The sequence below is a fragment of the Pleurodeles waltl genome, chromosome 6, assembly GCF_031143425.1.
Source record: "Pleurodeles waltl isolate 20211129_DDA chromosome 6, aPleWal1.hap1.20221129, whole genome shotgun sequence".
NCBI lineage: Eukaryota > Metazoa > Chordata > Amphibia > Caudata > Salamandridae > Pleurodeles > Pleurodeles waltl.
The window spans coordinates 1,706,594,425-1,706,615,810 of record NC_090445.1 but is presented as its reverse complement, the minus strand read 5'-3'; the positions used below and the strand labels follow the sequence as shown (position 1 = coordinate 1,706,615,810).

The 21,386-nt window shown below is 46.8% G+C and overlaps 1 protein-coding gene across 3 annotated transcripts in view; it reads left to right on the top strand.

Annotated features, from left to right (window-relative positions):
• The window catches only part of PHF1 (PHD finger protein 1), a 607,606-nt gene that overhangs the window by 276,947 nt on the left and 309,273 nt on the right, over positions 1-21,386 (top strand). For all 3 annotated transcript variants that reach the window (XM_069241858.1, XM_069241855.1, XM_069241857.1), the window contains exon 8: positions 20,649-20,717. In XM_069241858.1, the coding sequence (XP_069097959.1) occupies positions 20,649-20,717 (69 nt within the window). The remainder of the gene's footprint in view (positions 1-20,648; positions 20,718-21,386) is intronic.

The following is a 21,386-nucleotide window of genomic DNA, read 5'->3' as shown; positions in this document are numbered from 1 at the left end:
GGGCTAGAAATCTGTCCCTCTGTTGAAGCCCTTAGGCAGCAAGCTGCTGAAGAGACCAAAGGAAAAATCAGTGGAAAACATAGGGTCTATTGGGAAGATGGACTCCTTTACACTGAGGCTAGAGATCCCAAACCTGGTGCCACTAGGAGCGTGGTAGTGCCTCAGGAGTTTAGAGAGTTCATCCTAACCTTAGCCCATGATATTCCACTTGCTGGGCATTTGGGACAAACCAAGACTTGGGAGAGGTTAGTCAACCATTTCTATTGGCCCAACATGTCTCAGAAAGTAAAGGAGTTTTGTGCCTCCTGTGCCACCTGTCAAGCCAGTGGTAAGACAGGTGGCCATCCAAAGGCCCCCCTCATTCCACTCCCAGTGGTGGGGGTCCCCTTTGAAAGAGTGGGAGTGGACATAGTGGGTCCACTTGAACCTCCTGCAGCCTCAGGGAACCAGTATATCCTAGTAGTAGTGGATCATGCTACTAGGTACCCTGAAGCAATTCCCCTTAGGTCCACTATTGCCCCTGCAGTAGCTAAAGCACTCATTGGTATCTTTACCAGAGTGGGATTTCCTAAGGAGGTGGTGTCTGACAGGGGTACCAACTTCATGTCAGCATACCTGAAGCACATGTGGAATGAGTGTGGGGTGACTTACAAATTCACCACACCATACCATCCACAAACCAATGGTCTTGTGGAAAGATTCAATAAGACATTGAAGGGCATGATCATGGGGCTCCCTGAAAAACTGAAAAGGAGATGGGATGTCCTCTTGCCATGTCTGTTTTTCGCCTATAGAGAGGTGCCTCAGAAGGGATTAGGGGTTTCCCCCTTTGAACTTCTGTTTGGCCATCCTGTAAGGGGACCACTAGCTCTTGTAAAAGAAGGCTGGGAGAGACCTCTTCATGATCCTAAACAAGATATAGTGGACTATGTACTAGGCCTACGTTCCAGGATGGTAGAGTACATGGAAAAGGCAAGCAAAAACTTTGAGGCCAGTCAACAACTCCAGAAGACTTGGTATGACCAAAAGGCTTCTGTGGTTGAATTTCAGCCAGGGCAGAAAGTCTGGGTTCTGGAGCCTGTGGCTCCCAGGGCACTTCAGGACAGATGGAGTGGCCCTTACGCAGTGCTAGAGAGAAAGAGTCAGGTCACCTACCTGGTAGACCTAGGCACTAGCTGGACCCCCAAAAGGGTGATCCATGTGAACCGCCTCAAACTCTTTCATGACAGGGCAGATGTGAATCTGTTGATGGTGACAGATGAGGACCAGGAAGCAGAGAGTGAACCTCTCCCTGATCTCCTCTCCATTGACCCTAAAGATGGCTCAGTAGATGGAGTGATCTATTCAGACACCCTCTCTGGCCAACAGCAATCTGACTGTAGGAAAGTCCTGCAACAGTTTGCTGAGCTCTTTTCCCTAATCCCTGGCCAGACACACCTGTTTACCCATGATGTGGACACAGGAGACAGCATGCCTGTCAAAAAAATAATTTCTGACAGTCTGACCAAGTTAAGGAAAGCATCAAAGTGGAAGTCCACAAGATGCTGGAATTGGGAGTCATTGAGCACTCCGACAGCCCCTGGGCTAGCCCAGTGGTCTTAGTCCCCAAACCCCACACACAAGATGGTAAGAGAGAGATGAGGTTTTGTGTGGACTACAGAGGACTTAATTCTGTCACCAAGACAGATGCTGATCCCATTCCAAGGGCAGATGAATTAATTGACAAACTAGGTGCTGCCAGATACTTAAGCACCTTTGACTTGACAGCAGGGTACTGGCAAAACAAAATGGCACCAGGAGCAAAAGAAAAGACAGCATTCTCCACACCTGATGGGCATTATCAGTTTGCTGTAATACACTTTGGCTTAAAGAATGCCCCTGCCACCTTCCAAAGGGTGGTGAATCAAGTCCTTGCTGGCTTGGAGTCCTTTAGTGCAGCTTATCTTGACGATATTGCTGTCTTTAGCTCCAGCTGGCAGCATCACCTGTTCCACCTGAAGAAGGTTTTGAAGGCCCTGCAAGGAGCAGGCCTCTCTATCAAGGCATCCAAATGTCAGATAGGGCAGGGAACTGTGGTTTAATTGGGACACCTTGTAGGTGGAGGCCAAGTTCAGCCACTCCAACCCAAGATCCAGACTATTCTGGACTGAGTAGCTCCAAAAAGCCAGACTCAAGTCAGGGCATTCCTTGGCTTGACTGGTTACTATAGGAGGTTTGTGAAGGGATATGGATCCATAGTGACACCCCTCACAGAACCTACCTCTAAGAAGATGCCCAAGAAGGTAAACTGGATTATAGAATGCCAACAGGCCTTTGACACCCTGAAACAAGCTATGTGCACAGCACCAGTTCTCAAAGCTGCAGATTACTCCAAGCAGTTAATTGTGCAGACTGATGCCTCTGAACTATGGGATAGGGGCCGTTTTGTCCCAAACAAATGATGATGGCCTTGACCAGCCTGTTGCTTTCATTAGCAGGAGGTTACTCCCCAGGGAGCAGCGTTGGAGTGCCATTGAGAGGGAGGCCTTTGCTGTGGTTTGGTCCCTGAAGAAGCTGAGACCATACCTCTTTGGTACTCACTTTGTAGTTTAAACTGACCACAGACCTCTCAGATGGCTAATGCAAATGAAAGGTGAAAATCCAAAACTGTTGAGGTGGTCCATCTCCCTACAGGGAATGGACTTTATAGTGGAACACAGACCTGGGACTGCCCATGCCAATGCAGATGGCCTTTCCAGGTTCTTCCACTTAGAAAATGAAGACTCTCTTAGGAAAGGTTAGTCTCATCCTCTTTCGTTTGGGTGGGGGGGGTGGGGGGAGGTTGTGTAAAGAAATGCCTCCTTGGCATGGTTACCCCCTGACTTTTTGCCTTTGCTGATGCCAAGTTATGATTTGAAAGCGTGCTGGGTCCCTGCTAACCAGGCCCCAGCACCAGTGTTCTTTCCCTAAGGGAAGTTTTCTAAGGGCTGCAGCATGTCTTATGCCACCCTGGGGACCCCTCACTCAGCACATGCACACTGCTTGCCAGCTTGTGTGTGCTGGTGGGGAGAAAATGACTAAGTCGACATGGCACTCCCCTCAGGGTGCCATGCCAACCTCACACTGACTATGGCATAGATAAGTCACCCCTCTAGCAGGCCTTACAGCCCTAAGGCAGGGTGCACTATACCACAGGTGAGGGCATAGGTGCATGAGCACTATGCCCCTACAGTGTCTAAGCAAAACCTTAGACATTGTAAGTGCAGGGTAGCCATAAGAGTATATGGTCTGGGAGTCTGTCAAACACGAACTCAACAGCACCATAATGGCTACACTGAAAACTGTGAAGTTTGGTATCAAACTTCTCAGCACAATAAATGCACACTGATGCCAGTGTACATTTTATTGTGAAATACACCCAGAGGGCATCTTAGAGATGCCCCCTGAAAACATACCCGACTTCCAGTGTGGGCTGACTAGTTTGCCAGCCTGCCACACACCAGACATGTTGCTGGCCACATGGGGAGAGTGCCTTCGTCACTCTGTGGCCAGGAACAAAGCCTGTACTGGGTGGAGGTGCTTCTCACCTCCCCCTGCAGGAACTGTAACACCTGGCGGTGAGCCTCAAAGGCTCACCCCCTTTGTTACAGCGCCACAGGGCATCCCAGCTAGTGGAGATGCCCACCCCTCCGGCCACTGCCCCCACTTTTGGCGGCAAGGCTGGAGGGGAAAATGAGAAAAACAAGGAGGAGTCACTCCCCAGTCAGGACAGCCCCTAAGGTGTCCTGAGCTGAGGTGACTCTGACTTTTAGAAATCCTCCATCTGCAATCCTCCATCTTGCAGATGGAGGATTCCCCCAATAGGATTAGGGATGTGACCTCCTCCCCACCGGGAGGAGGCACAAAGTGGGTGTAGCCACCCTCAGGGCTAGTAGCCATTGGCTACTACCCTCCCAGACCTAAACACACCCCTAAATTGAGTATTTAGGGGCCCCCAGAACCTAGGAAGATAGATTCCTGCAACCTGAAGACGAAGAAGGACTGCTGGCCTGAAGCCCTGGAGGGAAGACGGAGACAGCAACTGCTTTGACCCCAGCCCTACCGGCCTGTCTCCCCACTTCGAGAAAAACTGCAACAGAGACGCATCCCACAGGGTCCAGTGACCTCTGAAGTCTCAGAGGATTACCCTGCATCTAAAAGGACCAAGAAGCTCCCAAGAACAGCTGCCCTGTTCAACAGACCTGCAACTTTGCAACAAAGAAGCAACTTTTAAAGACCACACGTTTCCCGCCGGAACCGTGAGACTTTCCACTCTGCATCCGACGCCCCCGGCTCGACCTGTGGAAAACTAACTCTACAGGGAGGACTCCCCGGCGACTGCGAGCCCGTGAGTAGCCAGAGTTGACCCCTCCGAGCACCCACAGCGACGCCTGCAGAGGAAATCCAGAGACTCCCCCTGACCGCGACTGCCTGCTTCAAGGAACCCGACACCTGGAAACCACACTGCACCCGCAGCCCCCAGGACCTGAAGGAACCGAACTCCAGTGCAGGAGCGACCCTCTGCCTAGCCCAGGTGGTGGCTACCCCGAGGAGCCCCCCCTGTGCCTGCCTGCATCGTTGTAGAGACCCCCGGGTCTCCCCATTGAATCCTATTGAAAACCCGATGCCTGTTTGTACTGTGCACCCGGCCGCCCCAGTGCCGCTGAGGGTGACTTTCTGTGCCAGCCTGTGTCCACCCCGGTGCCCTACAAAACCCCCCTGGTCTGGACTCCGAAGTCACGAGTACTTCCCTGCTGGCAGACTGGAACCGGGGCACCCTTATTTCCATTGAAGCCTATGTGTTTTGGGCACCACTTTGAGCTCTGCACCTGACCGGCTCTGAGCTGGTGGTGTGGTAACTTTGTGGTTGCCTTGAACCCCCAACGGTGGGCTACCTTGGACCCAACTTTGAACCCTGTAAGTGTTTTACTTACCTGTGAACTTAACATTTAATTACCTCCCCAGGAACTGTTGATTTTTGCACTGTGTCCACTTTTAAAATAGCTTATTGCCATTTTTGCCAAAACTGTACATGCTATTGTGATTATTCAAAGTTCCTAAGATACCTCAGTGAAATACCTTTCATTTAAAGTATTGTTTGTAAATCTTGAACCTGTGGTTCTTAAAATAAACTAAGAAAATATATTTTTCTATATAAAAACGTATTGGCCTGGAATTGTCTTTGAGTGTGTGATCCTAATTTATGCATGTGTGTGTACAACAAATGCTTAACACTACCCTCTGATAAGCCCACTGCTCGACCACACTACCACAAAATAGAGCATTAGAATTATCTCTTTTTGCCACTATCTTACCTCTAAGGGGAGCCCTTGGACTCTGTGCACACTATTTCTTACTTTGAAATAGTACATACAGAGCCAACTTCCTACACCATGTAACACCAGTTTACAAAGGGAGAGGGTGTTGCCTCCCTCTCCCAAAGGAAATCCTTTGTTCTGCCTTACTCTGCTTGAGCAGGCTAAGCAGCAGGAGTGCAGAAACCTGTCTGAGGTGTGGCAGCAATGTAGTCTGCCCGGAAAACCCCAGAAGACTGGTAGGAGCAATGCTGTGGGTCCTCTAAGGAGCCCCCAGAATGCATGGAATCATACATCCAATACTAGCAACAGTATTGGGTTGAGTCTATGACATGTTTGATACCAAACATGCCCAGGTTTGGAGTTTTCATTATGTAGCTGGACAGAGGTGTCCCGTGTCCGTCCGTCCGTGTCCTGTGTCCCGTGTTGCGTGTCCCGTACACGTGAAAACTGGTTTTCCTGCACTTACAAAATCCAGGAAAAAGGATCTGGAGTTCGTAGGGGCTCCTCTGCTTATGCAGGAGTGCCCTCACACAGGCACTCGCACCCTGCCCTCTGGGCTAGGAGAGCCTGTTGTAGGGGTGACTTACAGTGACCTGTAGTGAAAGGGTGCATGCACCTTTTCACGCAGGCTGCAAGGGCAGGCCTGAAGACTCATTTTGCATGGGCTCTCATGGGTGGCATAATATATGCTGCAGCCCATGGGGAACCCCTGGTGCCCCAATGCCCTGGGTACTTAGGTACCATATAATAGGGACTTAAATGAGGGCACCACTATGCCAACTGTGGGGTGTGCTAACTCCTAAGCAACCAAATTTAGAGAGATAGAGCACAGTCACTGGGGTTCTGGTTAGCAGGATCCCAGTGAACACAGTCAAAACACACTGACAGACAAAAAGTTGTGGTAACAATGCCAAAAAGAGGGTACTTTCCTACATAGATGATATGTGTTTGCACTAAAAATGAATTGCACAACTGGTTTATGCATGAATTGCAGCATATTGTGTGTCATGGTGAACACTCAGCCTTTGCATATTATTGTCATTTGACATTTTCCATTGCTATGTTTGTTTTCCTATAGGTGTCACATGGCAACATAGGCAGTCTTCTGATGAGGGGCAACAACCAACTGGTATCTTGTATGATTTAGACTTACAACGTGCTATTTACTTAGTTCACCTCACATTTTAAATACAGGGAACCTTTATGTAGAGTAAGAAGTTTTTACTTAGTCTTGATGAATCACTATTGATACTTTTGGAACAGTTCAAGACAAGATGTCAACCATTTTCAGTCCATAAGGAATATTGACATCCATAAAGGCCACATTTTGTTTTTAACCTTAACAGCGATTCCCAAAATTAAAGATGAGTTTTCCTAGGATATCATTAGTTAACTTTGAGTTCATCTTCACGCTTCTATTATCAGTCTCCTAATACTGAGGCTAAGTAGATCTGTCTTCTGTTGGCTTTCTTGGGGAAAAAAAGCTTTGTCGCCTTTCCTCGTGGGGTGCGTTGGGCATTGCTACGTCAGCCTAACAAGGAACACTGCCCGATGACTAAGCATTCCACCATTTGGTGGTTGAGGACTTGTGTTCGCAGCCACGTTGCTTATAATATAACATTTTGAACGAGACAAGTTGTCTAAAGGCCACAATGTATTTTGGGTGAAGTAAAAATCTTCCTGTTTCCTCTGAACAGCACACTTTTATTTATTTTTGTAAGTATATATAATTAGCAGTTTGTTTGCTGGACTGTTGCACCTCGCATCCCGTCCTGTGGATTGATATGTTAAATATAATACAGCAGCAAGGGAAAGTGTTGTAAGTGGAGAAGTGTCAATTTCTTAGATAAGGTTGAATATTTGGGACTGCCTCTGTAAATGGAGTAGAACCTAGACCAGGTTTTGTTAGTGCCATAGGTGAAGCATTACTTCCTTCAAATGAAACGGGGCTTAAATTGTGTGTGAATTCTGTTCAAAGTTAATACCAGAGTATGCTTGACAAATCAAACGTTTGGCCAACTTATTTTAAAAAAAACGTGTTTGAGCAGGATGAATTGTGCCAAAAGCTTTTGAATGTGTCAAATCACAATTCATAGGCTTAAGAGTTCTCAAGCTCTATGACACTAATCTGCAATGCATAATTACAGGAGGTGCTACCAATGTAGGGTTGGAAGCTGTATTGACACAAATCAACAATGGTGTTAAACATACTTTTGGAGTATGTCTCACTTGTTTTGAGGGATACGGAGATGCATTTTTCAATAATCGAAAAGTAATTGCTAGCATGTTGGTGGGCAATAAGGAAATTTCATCAGTGTGGGAAAGAAAGTTGATGTTTAGAACAGGCCACAGTCTTTTTAGTAATTATACTAACAGGCGATAGGATCAAAGATCACGCTCCACATATTGCATAGTTTTCCACCAAATTGTTGCAGTATAATTTTGAAATTTGTTATATACCAGTAAGTAAACCTGTTCGATTCCCCCTGATAATCAAGATACATATGTTGTGAATAAAGAGTACTTTGACAGTTGAATCCTTGCTGTTGTCGATTTGGAAAGTGTGCCATTAGTGAGAGTTTGTGGAGGAGAGAAGTGTCTTAACAATTTATTATCTTGAGTCAGGTTTGTGAAAATGGTCAGCCTAGAGAAAACTGTGTACCATATGCTTATCAATCTTTCGTCAAAGTTGTAACAGAACTTTCTGTAGAAGATTATATTTGTAGGAAGTTGGGTCTGTATATACTATCTCAAAGTGAGAGATATTGTGCACAGAGTCCAAAGGTTCTCCTTAGAGGTTGATAGTGGCAAAATGAGATAATACTAATGCTCTATTTTGTGGTACTGTGGTCGAGCAGTAGGCTTATCAGAGGGTAGTGTTAAGCATTTGTTGTACTCACATAGGCAATAAATGAGGAACAGACACTCAAAGACTTAACTCCGGGCCAATAGTTTTTATATCGAAAAATATATTTTCTTAATTTATATTAGAATAACAAGATTCAAGATTTGAGGTAAGCACATAAAATGGAAGGTACTTCACACAGGTAAGTAAGGAACTTTGATTTAAAACAGTAGTATACACAGTTCTGGTTAAAATGGCAATAAGCTATTTTAAAAGTGGACACAGTGCAAACATCAACAGTTCCTGGGGGAGGTAAGGTTGGTTAGGTTTCTCAGGTAGGTAAAGCACTTACACAGTCAGTCTCCTGGGCATAGGTAGCCCACCGTTCGGGGTTCAAGACAACCCCAAAGTCACCACACCAGCAACACAGGGCCGGTCAGGTGCAGAGGTCAAAGGAGGGCCCAAAACACATATGCACCCATGGTTCCGGTCTGCTGGCAGGTAAGTACCTGCGTCCTCTGGGAGCAGACCGGGGGGTTTAGTAGAGCACTGGGGTGGGGTAAGGGGGACACAAACAGGCACACAAAACACACCGTCAGCGGCACAGGGGCGGCCAGGTGCAGTGTGCAAAGTAGGCATCGGGTTTGCTATTGAAAGCAATGGAGGGAGCTGGGGGGGTCACTTAAGCGATGCAGGCAGGGTACAGAGGGGCTTCTCGGGCCAGCTACTGACTGGGCTAAGAAGAGGGCGGCCTGCTGGTCACTCCTGTACTGGTTGGTGGTTCCTCTCCGGTGCGGGTGCAGTGCTTGGTCCAGGCGTCGGCTTTCTTGTTACCTGGCAGTCTCAGTCAGGGGGCGCCTCTGGATCTTTTCTCTGGAGGCGTCGCTGTGTGTGGATCCAGAGGGGTCAACTCAGGTTACTCACGTCGTCGCAGTTGCCTGGGAGTCTCCTCTGCAGTGTTAGTTCTCTGGAGCTCGAGCCGGGGGCGTCGGGTGCAGAGTGAGAAGTCTCACGCTTCCGGCGGGAACTGAGAGTTCTTTTAAAGTTGCAAAGATGTTGCAGTTTTTGAACAGTGCCGCTGTTCTCAGGAGTTTTTTGGTCCTTCGGGTTCAGGGCAGTCTTCTGAGTCCTCAGAGGTCGCTGGTCCCCGTCGGATGCATCGCTGTGCAGGTTCTTTGAGTCTGGAGGCAGGCAGGTAGGGCAGGGGCCAAGTCAGTTGTGGTCTCCGTCGTCTCTGCGGGGCTTTCAGGTCAGCAGTCCATTTTCTTGTTGTAGGTTGCAGGAATCTAATTTCCTGAGTTCAGGGTCGCACCTAAATACTGAATTTAGGGGTGTGTTTAGGTCTGCGGGGCAGTAGCCAATGGCTACTGTCCTGGAGAGTGGCTACACCCTCTTTGTGCCTCCTTCCTGAGGGGAGGGGGGCACATCCCTATGCCTTTGGGGGAATCCTCCAATCTCAAGATGGAGGATTTCTAAAGTCAGGAGTCACCTCAGCTCAGGGCACCTTAGGGGCTGTCCTGACTGGAGGGTGGCTCCTCCTTGTTTTTCTCATTATCCTCTCCGGCCTTGCCACCAAAAGTGGGGGCAGTGGCCGGCGGGCGGGCATCACCACTAGCAGGGATGCCCTGGGGTGCTGTAACAAAAGGCATGAGCCTTTGAGGCTCACCTCCAGGTGTTACAGTTCTTGCAGGGGGAGGTGAGAAGCACCTCCACCCAGTACAGGCTTTGTTCCTGGCCATAGAGTGACAAAGGCACTCACCCCATGTGGCTGGAAACTCGTCTGTTTGTGGCAGACTGGCAGAAACTGGTCAGCCTAGCACTAGGAGTCTGACTAGTATTCAGGGGGCATCTCTAAGATGCCATCTGGGTGTATTTTACATTAAATCCCACACTGGCATCAGTGTGCATTTATTGTACTGAAAAGTTTGATACCAAACTTCCCGGGTTTCAGTGTAGCCATTATGGAACTGTGGAGTTCGTGTTTGACAAACTCCCAGACCATATACTCTTATGGCTACCCTGCACTTACAATGTCTAAGGTTTTGCTTAGACACTGTAGGGGCATAGTGCTCATGCACATATGCCCTCACCTGTGGTATAGTGCACCCTGCCTTAGGGCTGTAAGGCCTGCTAGAGGGGTGACTTACCTTTGCCACAGGCAGTGAGAGGTAGACATTGCACTCTGAGGGGTGTGCCATGTAGACTTAGTCTTTTTCTCCCCACCAGCACACACAAGCTGTGAGGCATGTGCATGTGCTGGTTGAGGGGTCCCCAGGGTGGCCTAAGACATGCTGCAGCCCTTAGATACCTTCCCTGGCAACAGGGCCCTTGGTACCATTTACAAGGGACTTATCTGTGTGCCAGGGCTTTGCCAACTGTGGGAACAAAGGTACCGTTTTTTTTTTAAAACATATTTTTATTATTTTCTGCACAGATACTGACAATAAATTCTACTATTGCAAAAGGTACAGTTTAGGGAAAGAACACTGGTACTGGGGCCTGGTTACCAGGGTCCCAGCACACTTTCAATCATAACTGGCATCAACAAAAGGCAAAATGTCAGGGGGTAACCGTGCCAAGGAAGGTATTTCATTACAATATTCCTATGCGAGTAGATAATTTCTTCCTCCAGAAAGTTTACAGAACAGGATTATCATAGTTGCTCTTGAGGGTCATCTAGGTAGGACACTCATTAAACGTAGAGCTTAAGAAGTGTTATGGTGGTCCAGCATGGATTGTTATGTGGATGAATAAGTACGTAAATGTTGTGATTTGTGAAAAAGGAATTTGCCCATTGAATTTCCTTCCAACTGTGTGCAAAGGTAGGAATTGACTTATTAGGGCCCTTTAATTCCCTTCTGGCTCATTCATGCTATGCATTAGTCTTACTTGATTATTACTCAAAGTGGCCTGAAATGGGGTTTTTCTTTAGAGCCAAATAAAAAAAAATGCAATTGAGTTTCTGAAGGATGTATTTTTGAGAGTAGATTCTCCTTCTCTCCTGGTTTTTGACATTGGTGTCTACTTTCTAAGTGAAGAATTTCAGTAATTTTTTAAACAGAGAGCTATTAAACATCTTAGAAGTTCCCTTTATCACCCACAAACCAATAGTTTAGTTGAACGTATAAATTAAGTGTTGGTTTAGTATATTCTGTGGGCCGTTGCTAAGAAATGTGTTACTAATATTGCTGTGTGTGGTAAGTTATTTTTCTGTCGCACAACACTGCCTTCTACTGCTAAGTTTTCACCTTTTGAATTACTGAGAGGATGCAAACCATCTTCTAAGAATTGTACAGCTTAGATGTCTAAGTGAATTAAGCAAGGTGTATTGAGTAACATTGATAATTTAGCCACACAGAGTGTTGATGCAAGTCAAACTATCAGAATGAATTATTTGATTCCAGAAAGAGAACACAGTCATTCTTTTAAAGTGGGTGATGTAGTACAGGTGGAAAGTCCTATTCACACAACAAAAAAGTTGATATGAAATGTAGTCAGTCGGTGACCTAGTTTTGAATATGTAAGTGTGTTATAAGTGTTATATTTTTTGGAGGAAATTTTTTGATTATGTATATATGTTATATTTTTTAGAGGAAAAAGCAATGTAGTGTTCATCGCAGTAAAGACTATTATTCCTCATGGAATAGTCGCATTTTAAAATGGAAAGTAGTCAGTAGCCCGAGTACGTTGGCTGCCAGGCGGTGACTTGTGGAGCTGCGTTGCGGTCTGTGCGGCTGTGTTTGTCAAAATAAACATCTTGAGAAGACATCTACTTCTAATGTTATTTCTTACATTCTTAAAGAGACATTGCCAGTTTTCACCTCAATGTCTTTGGCAGTCTGTTGGCTAACATTGCCCTTAATTGCCTTTCTTTTGCTTCTTAAAAGCTTTGTGAAAGATATTTCTCATCATTCTTTTGCTAATGTTGAGAATAATTGTTTTACCTTCATGCTTTTTAAAATATAAAATAAATGAAATTTGACCATGCAAAGACAGTTTTCTCACTAAGCACACATTTCTACTAAAAATCTTTGCATGTATACTTATTTATATATAATTCTTTTGTAAAGTGCTCCGAGATGCCACATGTGGGCAGAAAAATTATTTGCCTATGAGTTTAAGGAGGATTCCACTGGAAGAGAAATATGATTACAGGTAAGTAACTTTTCTTCAGTATCCAGGACAGGGACAGTAGTCCACTGTCCACTAGGAGGGCACTCTTGGTGCACCCCTTTAAGTCCCACGATGAGTGCGGGATCTGACACTGACAGGCCTAAGCCTAGATTAGTGTCACTACAGGGCCATAATAAAAGTCAGGATACTAGATGTACACACTCTTGGAGAGTCAGGGCAGAGGGACATATGTGTGTAGCTTGCAGGAGACATTTTTTTCCCTAAGAGAGGCCCTTAGTATTTCAGCGAGTTTTGCAGTACTATCTGGTTTCTGTATTTGCAGTGGTATCAGTGATTGCCTAATTATCCCATAGGGGATTTCCATGTATAGTCATAAACGTTGAATATTCCCCGCCCGCAGGGTCCCCGGAGCACTTTATCCAATATACCTTCTTAAGTGCCCATGTTCGCCTTACTTCAGAAAGGCCTGCCAAGTCACTTAAGAATGTTCCCATGCAGCCTATAGGAAGGGCTACAGTGTTCAAACTTCTCCATTCATATTGACCTTGAAGTAAATGCATTAAATTGCTTGACAAATGAATATAATTTTCCAGAAAATTCCTTCCCAAACCTCTTTATATCAGAAAAACCCCTATGAAGGAGTGCAGAGCCGTGTAGCCCATAGGCTGCCATTAGTAATGAAGAAAAAAGGATACTGTGCCTTTACGAACAGCTAGTCCTCCAGTAGCCCATCATGCTTAGAGAGGGGCTTACATCAGTTCTTTTTTTCAGCACCTGCTGACCGGACCCTGGAGCGTTGAGCTCGACCTTTTTAGGTTTTATTCTTCAAAAATATAGAGAAACTTTGAGAAAAAAGGCTTAATTCAACATCTTTTGTCTTTCTCTATTGGATTTTGAAGTTTTCTGACAAGAATTTAAGGCTTATTTACACAAAAAATGCCCTCCTTGTTTGACAAATGCCCAAAATGTGGCAGAAAAGAGGCCAAAACAGACCCTCATGAGGTCTGTATCATTTGTCTGCCGTTCTCACATGTACCTGCCTCCTGTACCATCTACAAGACATTCTCCAGGCGCACATTGCGTCACAGAGAGAAGATTCGCCTTCAAGGGAGAGCAGAGAGAAGACACCAAGGAACCAGTGGGACTTCTGAGCGAGGGGAAGGTCAGTCTTCCACCAGGGCTCATACCTCGGCCTCCAGTGGTCGTGGAAGGTCTGAGAGGCGTTCTTCAGGGTGAAAACGCCATCGGTCCCGGTCGACGTCGAGAAGAACGACGTCGAGAGGAGGTACAGCGCAACATGCTTGCCGTCGAAGTCCAGCTCGACGTCGTATAGGAGCGGAGCAGATCGGTGTTGTCAGAATCGACGTCGAGAGGTAATCGTAGACGTCATGGGTCGACATCCCGCACAGCGTCGACGTCAAGACAGAGAGAGAGATCAATGTCGAGGAGACACAAGAGACGGAGAATTTATTCGTCCTCCGAGCGATCTACTTCGGTAGTGCTGCTTCCCTCGTCGCCTTCTTCTCGTGCTTCTCCGCATGCCTCTCCTCCAGATCTACCGCCAAAGTCACCTCAGCCAAAGGGTCGGGAGTTACCACAACCGGCACCGCTTCCAGTGCCTCAAGTACCGATTAATGTCCCAACTACATCGCGCCACCGTTCACGTCATGGCCATGACTCATCCTGCTCAAGGTCGCACCGCAGCTCTAGACATAGATCAAGTTCAAGGGGGCATGAGAGAGTCTTGGTCTTCCACCAGAGACTACTCCCCTATCTTATCGGACTCTCCTCCACCTCGGTCCTTGCTGTTGGATGATATTAACACCTTCCATGAAGTGCTGGTCCAAGGTGCATCAAAACTAAATATTCCGATGGTCGCCCCTACACCATCTACGTCAGTCATCTTTGAAACTCTACAACAACGTACAGCTGCAAGACCGTTACTACCCCAGTACCTGGCCTCTTAGAGCCCGCTATGGCGGTTTTCCTCACACCGGCTACAACAAGACCTGCATCGTCTAGACTACAGAAAAAGTATCGCCCTCCTAAGCAAGATTCGGTCTTTTTGCGTTCCGATTCGCCACCGGACTCGGTGGTTATATTGGGGCCCTTTGAGGTCTCACCAGCAGTACCAATGAGCCTATCAGCCTTATCAGTAAATCACAGAAGGGACGATCGACCCATCACTCCACTCAGAGTACCCAACAGCCTACCACCTCAAAACCCTGAAAATTTCCTCCCCCCAACTTTGTTAACCACTCCGGCGGGGGGAAGCGTCACCAATTGCCTGGTAGAGTGGCAAAGAATTACAACAGACGCTTGGGTCTTACACATTGTACAGAATGGAGATTCTCAGGTTTTCCACACCGCCTCTGGCCATTCTGCCAAAATCTTCAACTGAGCACCTCGACCTCTTAAAGGCAGAAGTTTCCATCCTCCTCGAAAAGAGAGCAGTGGAATTGGTTCCCCTCAACCAACGGGGGAAGGGCATTTACTCCAAATACTTTCTCATCCCAAAGAAGGACAAGAACAAACTCAGACCCATTCTAGACCTCAAAATTGCCAACAAATGGATCCAAAAGGAAAAGTTCAGGATGGTGTGAGTATTGTCTCAAGAGTCCCAGACAATATGGCACTGGCTCCTAACCAGGAAATTGAGCATAGTGGCAACCCACCTTCCAGGGGTTCAGAATATGTAAGCGGATGCCCTCAGCAGAGTTCTAGAAGAGAATCACGAGTGGGTACTCAACGAAGATGTCACTCGAGACATTTTCCATTTGTGGGGCATACCTTCTATCGACCTCTTCGCCACAGAAGAAAACAGGAAATGCCGTGACTTCGCCGCCAGGTTTTACCACCCAGAATCGCTGGGGAATGCTCTGTGGATAGACTGGTCCAACAAATTTCTGTACGTTTCCACCAATTCCGCTGATTCCAGCAGTCCTCCTCAAACTCTCGATGACATCAGCCACGATGATCCTCAATGCACCACAGCGGCCAAGACAGTGGTGGTTTCCGGATCTCCTTCCCGGATCACTCCAGCCACATCTCAGGCTACCTTGCAGACCTGACCTCCTGACGAAATTCAGAGGACAAATGAGACATCCCAATCTCTCCTCATTGAATTTGGCAGCATGGCTCCTGAGTTAGTCCAGTATGGTCATCTAAACCTTCCACAGGACTGTATGGACATCTCAAAAGAGGCGAAGCAGCCATCCACTCGTTCAGCATACTCCTTCAAGTGGAAAAGATTCTGCATCTGGTGTTCCTCTAAGGGGATAGACTCTACATCTTGCAAGGAAGATGTCATTCTCCCTTACTTGTTACAATTAGCACGATCTGGCCTGCAACTTTCTTCAATAATAGTTCATTTGGCAGCTTTAACTGCTTTTAGGAAAACTCCTTCGCAAACCTCTTTCTTTAGAATTCCGGTTATCAAAGATTTCCTAGAGGCGTTAAAGAAGGTCTTTCCTCCAATAAGGCGCCCGTCTCCACCATGGGAACTTAATGTGGTCCTTTCACGTCTAATGCAACATCCATTCGAACCAATACACAAGGCATCCCTCCAACACCTCACTTGGAAGATGGCTTTCCTATTGGCAATCACTTCAACACGAAGGGTTAGCGAAATCCAGGCCCTCTGTACCCATGAGCCCTACACAGTGTTTCATTCCTCTAAAGTAGTCCTACTGACACATCCTAAATTTCTACCCAAGGTTATATCTGACTTCCATATTAACCAGGCGATTTCCCTACCTACTTTCTTTCCAAACCCTTCCACTCCAGCAGAGAGCGCTCTCCATTCTCTAGATGTTAAGAGGGTGTTGAAATTCTATCTAGGTAAGACCAAGCCCTACGGAGAACTTCACAACTGTTTGTTAATTATGGTACGGTTTGTACCGGCTTAGCCACCTCCAAGCAATCAATATCGAGATGGATAGTCTCCTGTATTTTATTTTGCTATCAACTAGCTAAGAAAACCCTACAGGGTAAACCAAAAGCACATTCCACCAGAGGCAAGTCGGCAAAGACTGCTCTTTTGCGGAATGTTCCATTAACAGAAATTTGTAAAGCTGCGACTTGGAGATCGGTTCACACTTTTACTAAACACTGTTGCCTCGACTCTGATGCTGGGGCAGATGCTCAAGACAGGCTTCTCTTAGGAACCTCTTTGCTTGAGAGAATACTCTCTGATTACTATATCTGCTCCACCACGGTATATGGGATGGGCTTGCTATTATGACTATACATGGAAATCCCCTACGAGAGAAGGTATAGTTTCTTACCTGTAACTTCAGTTCTCTCGTAGGGGTATTTCCATGATAGTCATAAGCAACCCTCCCACCTCCCCGGAGGAGCAGATAGATGGCTGTATTGGATTAATAATTGACTATCAGCTAATAACTGCCTGCAAAAAGAACTGAAGTAACTGCCTCTCTCTAAGCATGATGGGATAGTGGAGGACTAGCTGTTCTTAAAGGCACAGTATCTTTTTTTTCTTCATTACTAATGACAGCCTATGGGCTACACTGCTCTGCACTCCTTCATAGGGGTTTTTCTGATATAAAGAGGTTTGGGAAGGAATTTTTCTGAAAAAATTATATTAATTTGTCAAGCAATTTAATGCATTTACTTCAAGGTCAATCTGAATGAAGAAGTTTGAACACTGTAGCCCTTCCTATAGGCTGCCTGGGAACATTCTTAAGTGACTTGGCAGGCCTTTCTGAAGTAAGGCGAACATGGGCACTTAAGAAGTTATATTGGATAAAGTGCTCCGGAGTCCCCGCAGGCGGGTGGGGAATATTCAACGCTTATGACTATCATGGAAATACTCCTACGAGAGAATTGGAGTTACAGGTAAGAAACTATACCTTACCCTTGATGATTGCATGCACATAAGGACCAGCCAGACACACATATAAAATGTCTTGTTAAAGACAAAATTTTGTCCTTGAACAAACTGTAGGAAAGTCACTCTTTTTGGCATGATTACCTCCACCTTTTGCCTGCTGTCAGTATGCTTTGACTGTTTTCACTGGGATCCTGCTAACCAGGACCCCGGTGACTGTGCTCTCTCCGTCTAAATTTGGTTGCCTAGGACTTTGCACACCCCACAATTGCATAGTGGTGCCCCCATATAAGTCCCTGTTCTATGTTACTTGGGTACCCAGGGCATTGGGGCACAAAGGCTTCCCCATGGGCTGCAGCATGTATTGTGCCACCCATGGGAGCCCATGCAAAATGTGTCTGCAGGCCTGCCATTGCAGCCTGCGTGGAAAGATGCATGCACCCTTTCACTACAGGTCACTGAACGTCACCCCTGTGGTAGGGCCTCCTAGCCCAGAGGGTAGGGTACAGGTACCTGTGTGTGAGGGTTCCCCTGCATGAGCAGAAGTGCCCCTACGAACTCCAGCTCCATTACACTGGATTTGGATTTCGGAAGTGTGGGAAAGACATTTTTCCCATGTACTGGACACATCACTGCCTGTGTCCAGCTACTTAATGGTAACTCCAAACCTGGGCATGTTTGGTATCAACCATGTCGGAATCATACGCCAATACTGTTGCCAGTATTGTTTGTATGATTCCTTGCACTCTGGAGGCTTCTTAGAGGACCCCCAGCATTGCACCAACCAGTCTTCTGGGGGTTTCCAGGTAGCCTGAGCTGCTACCACCCCTCAGACAGGTTTCTGCCCTTCTGCTGTTTGACCAGCTCAGACTGAGGAAGGCAGAACAAAGGATTTCCTGTGGGAGACGCAGGTAACACCCTCTCCCTTGGAAATAGGTGCTACTTAGCTTGGGGGTGGGGGGAGGAGGGGTAGCCTCCCCATGCCACAGTATGCTTTGAAGGGCATATTTGGTGCCCTCTTTACATAAACCTGTTTGCACCAGCCCACGGACCCCCGGTCCTTGCTCTGGCACAAAACAGGACAACGGAAAGGGGAGTGATCTCCCCTGTCCATCACCACCCTAGGGGTGGTGCCAGAGCTCCCCAGGTTACCACTTGATTCTGCCATTTTGAATCCAAGGTGGGCAGAGGCCCCTGCGAGCATCTGAGTGGCCACGTCTGGTAGGTGACGCCACAGCCCCTTCCTGGTAGATGGTCACCCTGCTAGGCGACCAATCCTCCTTCCTGGGCTATTTAGGATCTCCCTCCAGAAAGTGTCCTCAGATTCGACGTGCAAGATTCCAGCAGGACTCCTCTGCATTGTTTACTTTATCTTCTGGCCACTGGTACTGCAACTGGACCCTTCTGGAACTGACAATCTGCAACTTCAGAGAGGACTCCGTTCTGCAACATTGTTTCTCTGGCTCCTTCCAACTGCAACATTTCCCCCGCTGTGCATCCTCGGAGGGCGGCAAGTCTTCAACCTGCACAAGAAGTAAAAGGAATTTTCCTTGGAGTGAAGGAGTCACTCCCCTGCATCTGCAGGCACCAACTGCAACGACGACCGGCTGTGTGGATCTGCTCTCCTCCAGAACAGCTTGGATCCTGCATCACAGGGGGATGGTCTGGAGTGGTCCCCTTAGTCCTTTCTACCAGCTTTTCAACTTGGGAGACGGTAAGCCCTTGCCACACCTTGCAGGACAGTACCCCTGTGCACCACAACTCTTGCATCTATCAAGGCTTGTTTGCTCCTTCTCCAAGGGATCTTCAGGTTCAGTGAAGACCCGGCCCCCAATACTCCTTCCTGCAAAGCACAGTCTCCTGTCTGCTGCTCCTCTTCAGGTGTGCTGACTGGGTATAACTGCGGCTCCTGCACCTGCCGCCTGTGGGTTACCGCCTTCTCTTCTTGTGACTCTCCCGACTGCTGAGGGTCAACCCAGACTCCACTCCTTGGGTTGGGCCTCCTGGACCTTACTGGTCCTCTTCAGCTTTGCAAGACTTCTTCTCCATCTCTTGCATTTGCCAAGGCTTGTTGGAGGTTTTTCCAGCACCACTGACTGACTTCATCTCGACCGCCGATGTGGGACACCACTTGCATAACTCCTGGGACTCCTCTTCATCTCTGGTGCTGCACTGCTGGCCTTCTTGTCCTCCGTCGACCTGGTCCTGCATCCAAGAAGGGTGGGTAGTGGCTCCTGCCACAACTGGGCACTCCAACACGAACTGGACTTGGTCCCCTTCCTTTGCAGGTCTTTTTCTGTCAGCATCCACCCCTGGGTTCTTCCAGTCTTGGTTGGGTCTTGCATAATCGTTTTCCAAAGTCCTCCTTTTGGTTTCGGGGAAAACCAGGTACTTACCTCTGCTCTCCTGGTTGCAGGGGTCACTCTGATGCTCACCTCTTGGGGTTCCTAGTTCCTCCAGTTCCCTTCTACTAATTCCATTTCCTTGGATGGGGGAGTGCCTTTCACATTCCACTTTTTTAGCATTTGGTTTGGCCCTCCCTGTTTACCTGTACTTTTGCCAATGCTTGTTGCTTGGTCTTTACTGATTGCTAATGTGTACATAATAATGTGTTTACTTATCTCCTAGTACTCTGGTATTTGTGTTACCATAATAAAGTACCTTTATTTTTGTAACACTGTGTGGTTCTTTCATGTATGACAGTGCTGTGTGACTATAGTGGTATTGCATAAGCTTTGCATGTCTCCAAGATAAGTCTTGGTTGCTCATCCACAGCTACCCCTAGAGAGCCCTGGCTTCCTAGAAACTGCCTGCACTTCACTAATAGGGGAGACCTGAACCTGGTATAAGGTGAAAATACCATAGGTGATCACCACGCTTCCTACACAAACAATTTGTTTTATTATTTCATGACCGTCAGAAACTTCTGATCTTCTGTGTAAGATTTTTGGGGGTGTATTTGTCTTTCATGTTTTGACTTCATTTAGGATATTTTTTATTTGTACTCTTTTAGAACGTAAGTTCCACTGTCTGCATTTCTGAATAATTGGATTGCCTTATGCATACAAGGTGTATGTATGGTTGCCGTTTCGTTTCTCATAAAAATAACTGGCTCACTTTGTTGCTCATTGCTGCTTATGTTCAGATGGTATGGTAGTGTGTGTGTTCTGCCATTTTTGTATTGAATGGATTATTTCGCATTACATATTTCTGTTTCTTGTTCAGTCTCTCCACTGAACTAATAGCTCTCTCTATTGTTTGTGTTTTTCCTCTGTCTTTGGCTTCCTTAACTCTGTATTGAATGCATCTCCCTGTCCTATGTTTATTTCGGTATCCTGTTACTCTGTTTCACCCTAGTTTCACTGTGGATGTTTCTAAGTTGCACTTTTCCTTTCCTGCATGTCGAAATCTAATTTTTGTGTTCCTTGCGTTTCTTAGCAGTGTGACCACACAATATTTATTCATACTGTCATTATATTTGCAGGTTTTACCTATTTGAGTGCTCTGTTTGTACAAGAGGCCCTGAGAGTGTTTGGAGACTTCCATTGAGATGGTGAGTAAGCTGACAGAAGCATCTCTCATTCATAGAAGTGGGCGTGTCTGTGCTTGCATAGTATTGTTCTAAGGAAACAGACTTACCACCTAATAGAAGGGACAGTCTTGTTTTTAAGAAGAGCTTTGGCCTAAAACCACACTGTCCTCTTTTGCCTTTGTTCCTGAAAGTGATTGAAATAAGTGAAATGAGTTCGTAGCTGCATGGCCTGATAGTGTTTTGTTTTTGACCTCTCTGTTCATTGGTTGGCAGTGCTGCTGCAAGGCCTAGAATCTTTGTCAAATCTCAATCATGGTTTCCTTAACCCTGTGCTGGGTTACTGGAAGAGATTACAGTTTTGCTCATTGTCTGTCTTTTATTCCTTGGTTGGTGATGAAGATGCATGAGATCGAATACCTCTACTTGTCTCTCTTTGTGTTCCCTGCTTGGTGGTCCAGATGCGAAAGCTATAGTCAGATAGTTACTTCAAACCATGTTTTCCACCTTGTGAATCTCCTGAGGTGCCAAACTGAAATCTCTTGCAATAGCTGTCTGCACTGGCAGGCGATGCCATCAACCTCAGTCAGGGTTCCGGCCTTCGTCCGGACTCAATGGCCAGGAGCTAAATCACGCTCCACCTCTTTAGGCTGATGTCAGTTTTTCTTCTTCTTCACCCAGAAGCATGGACAT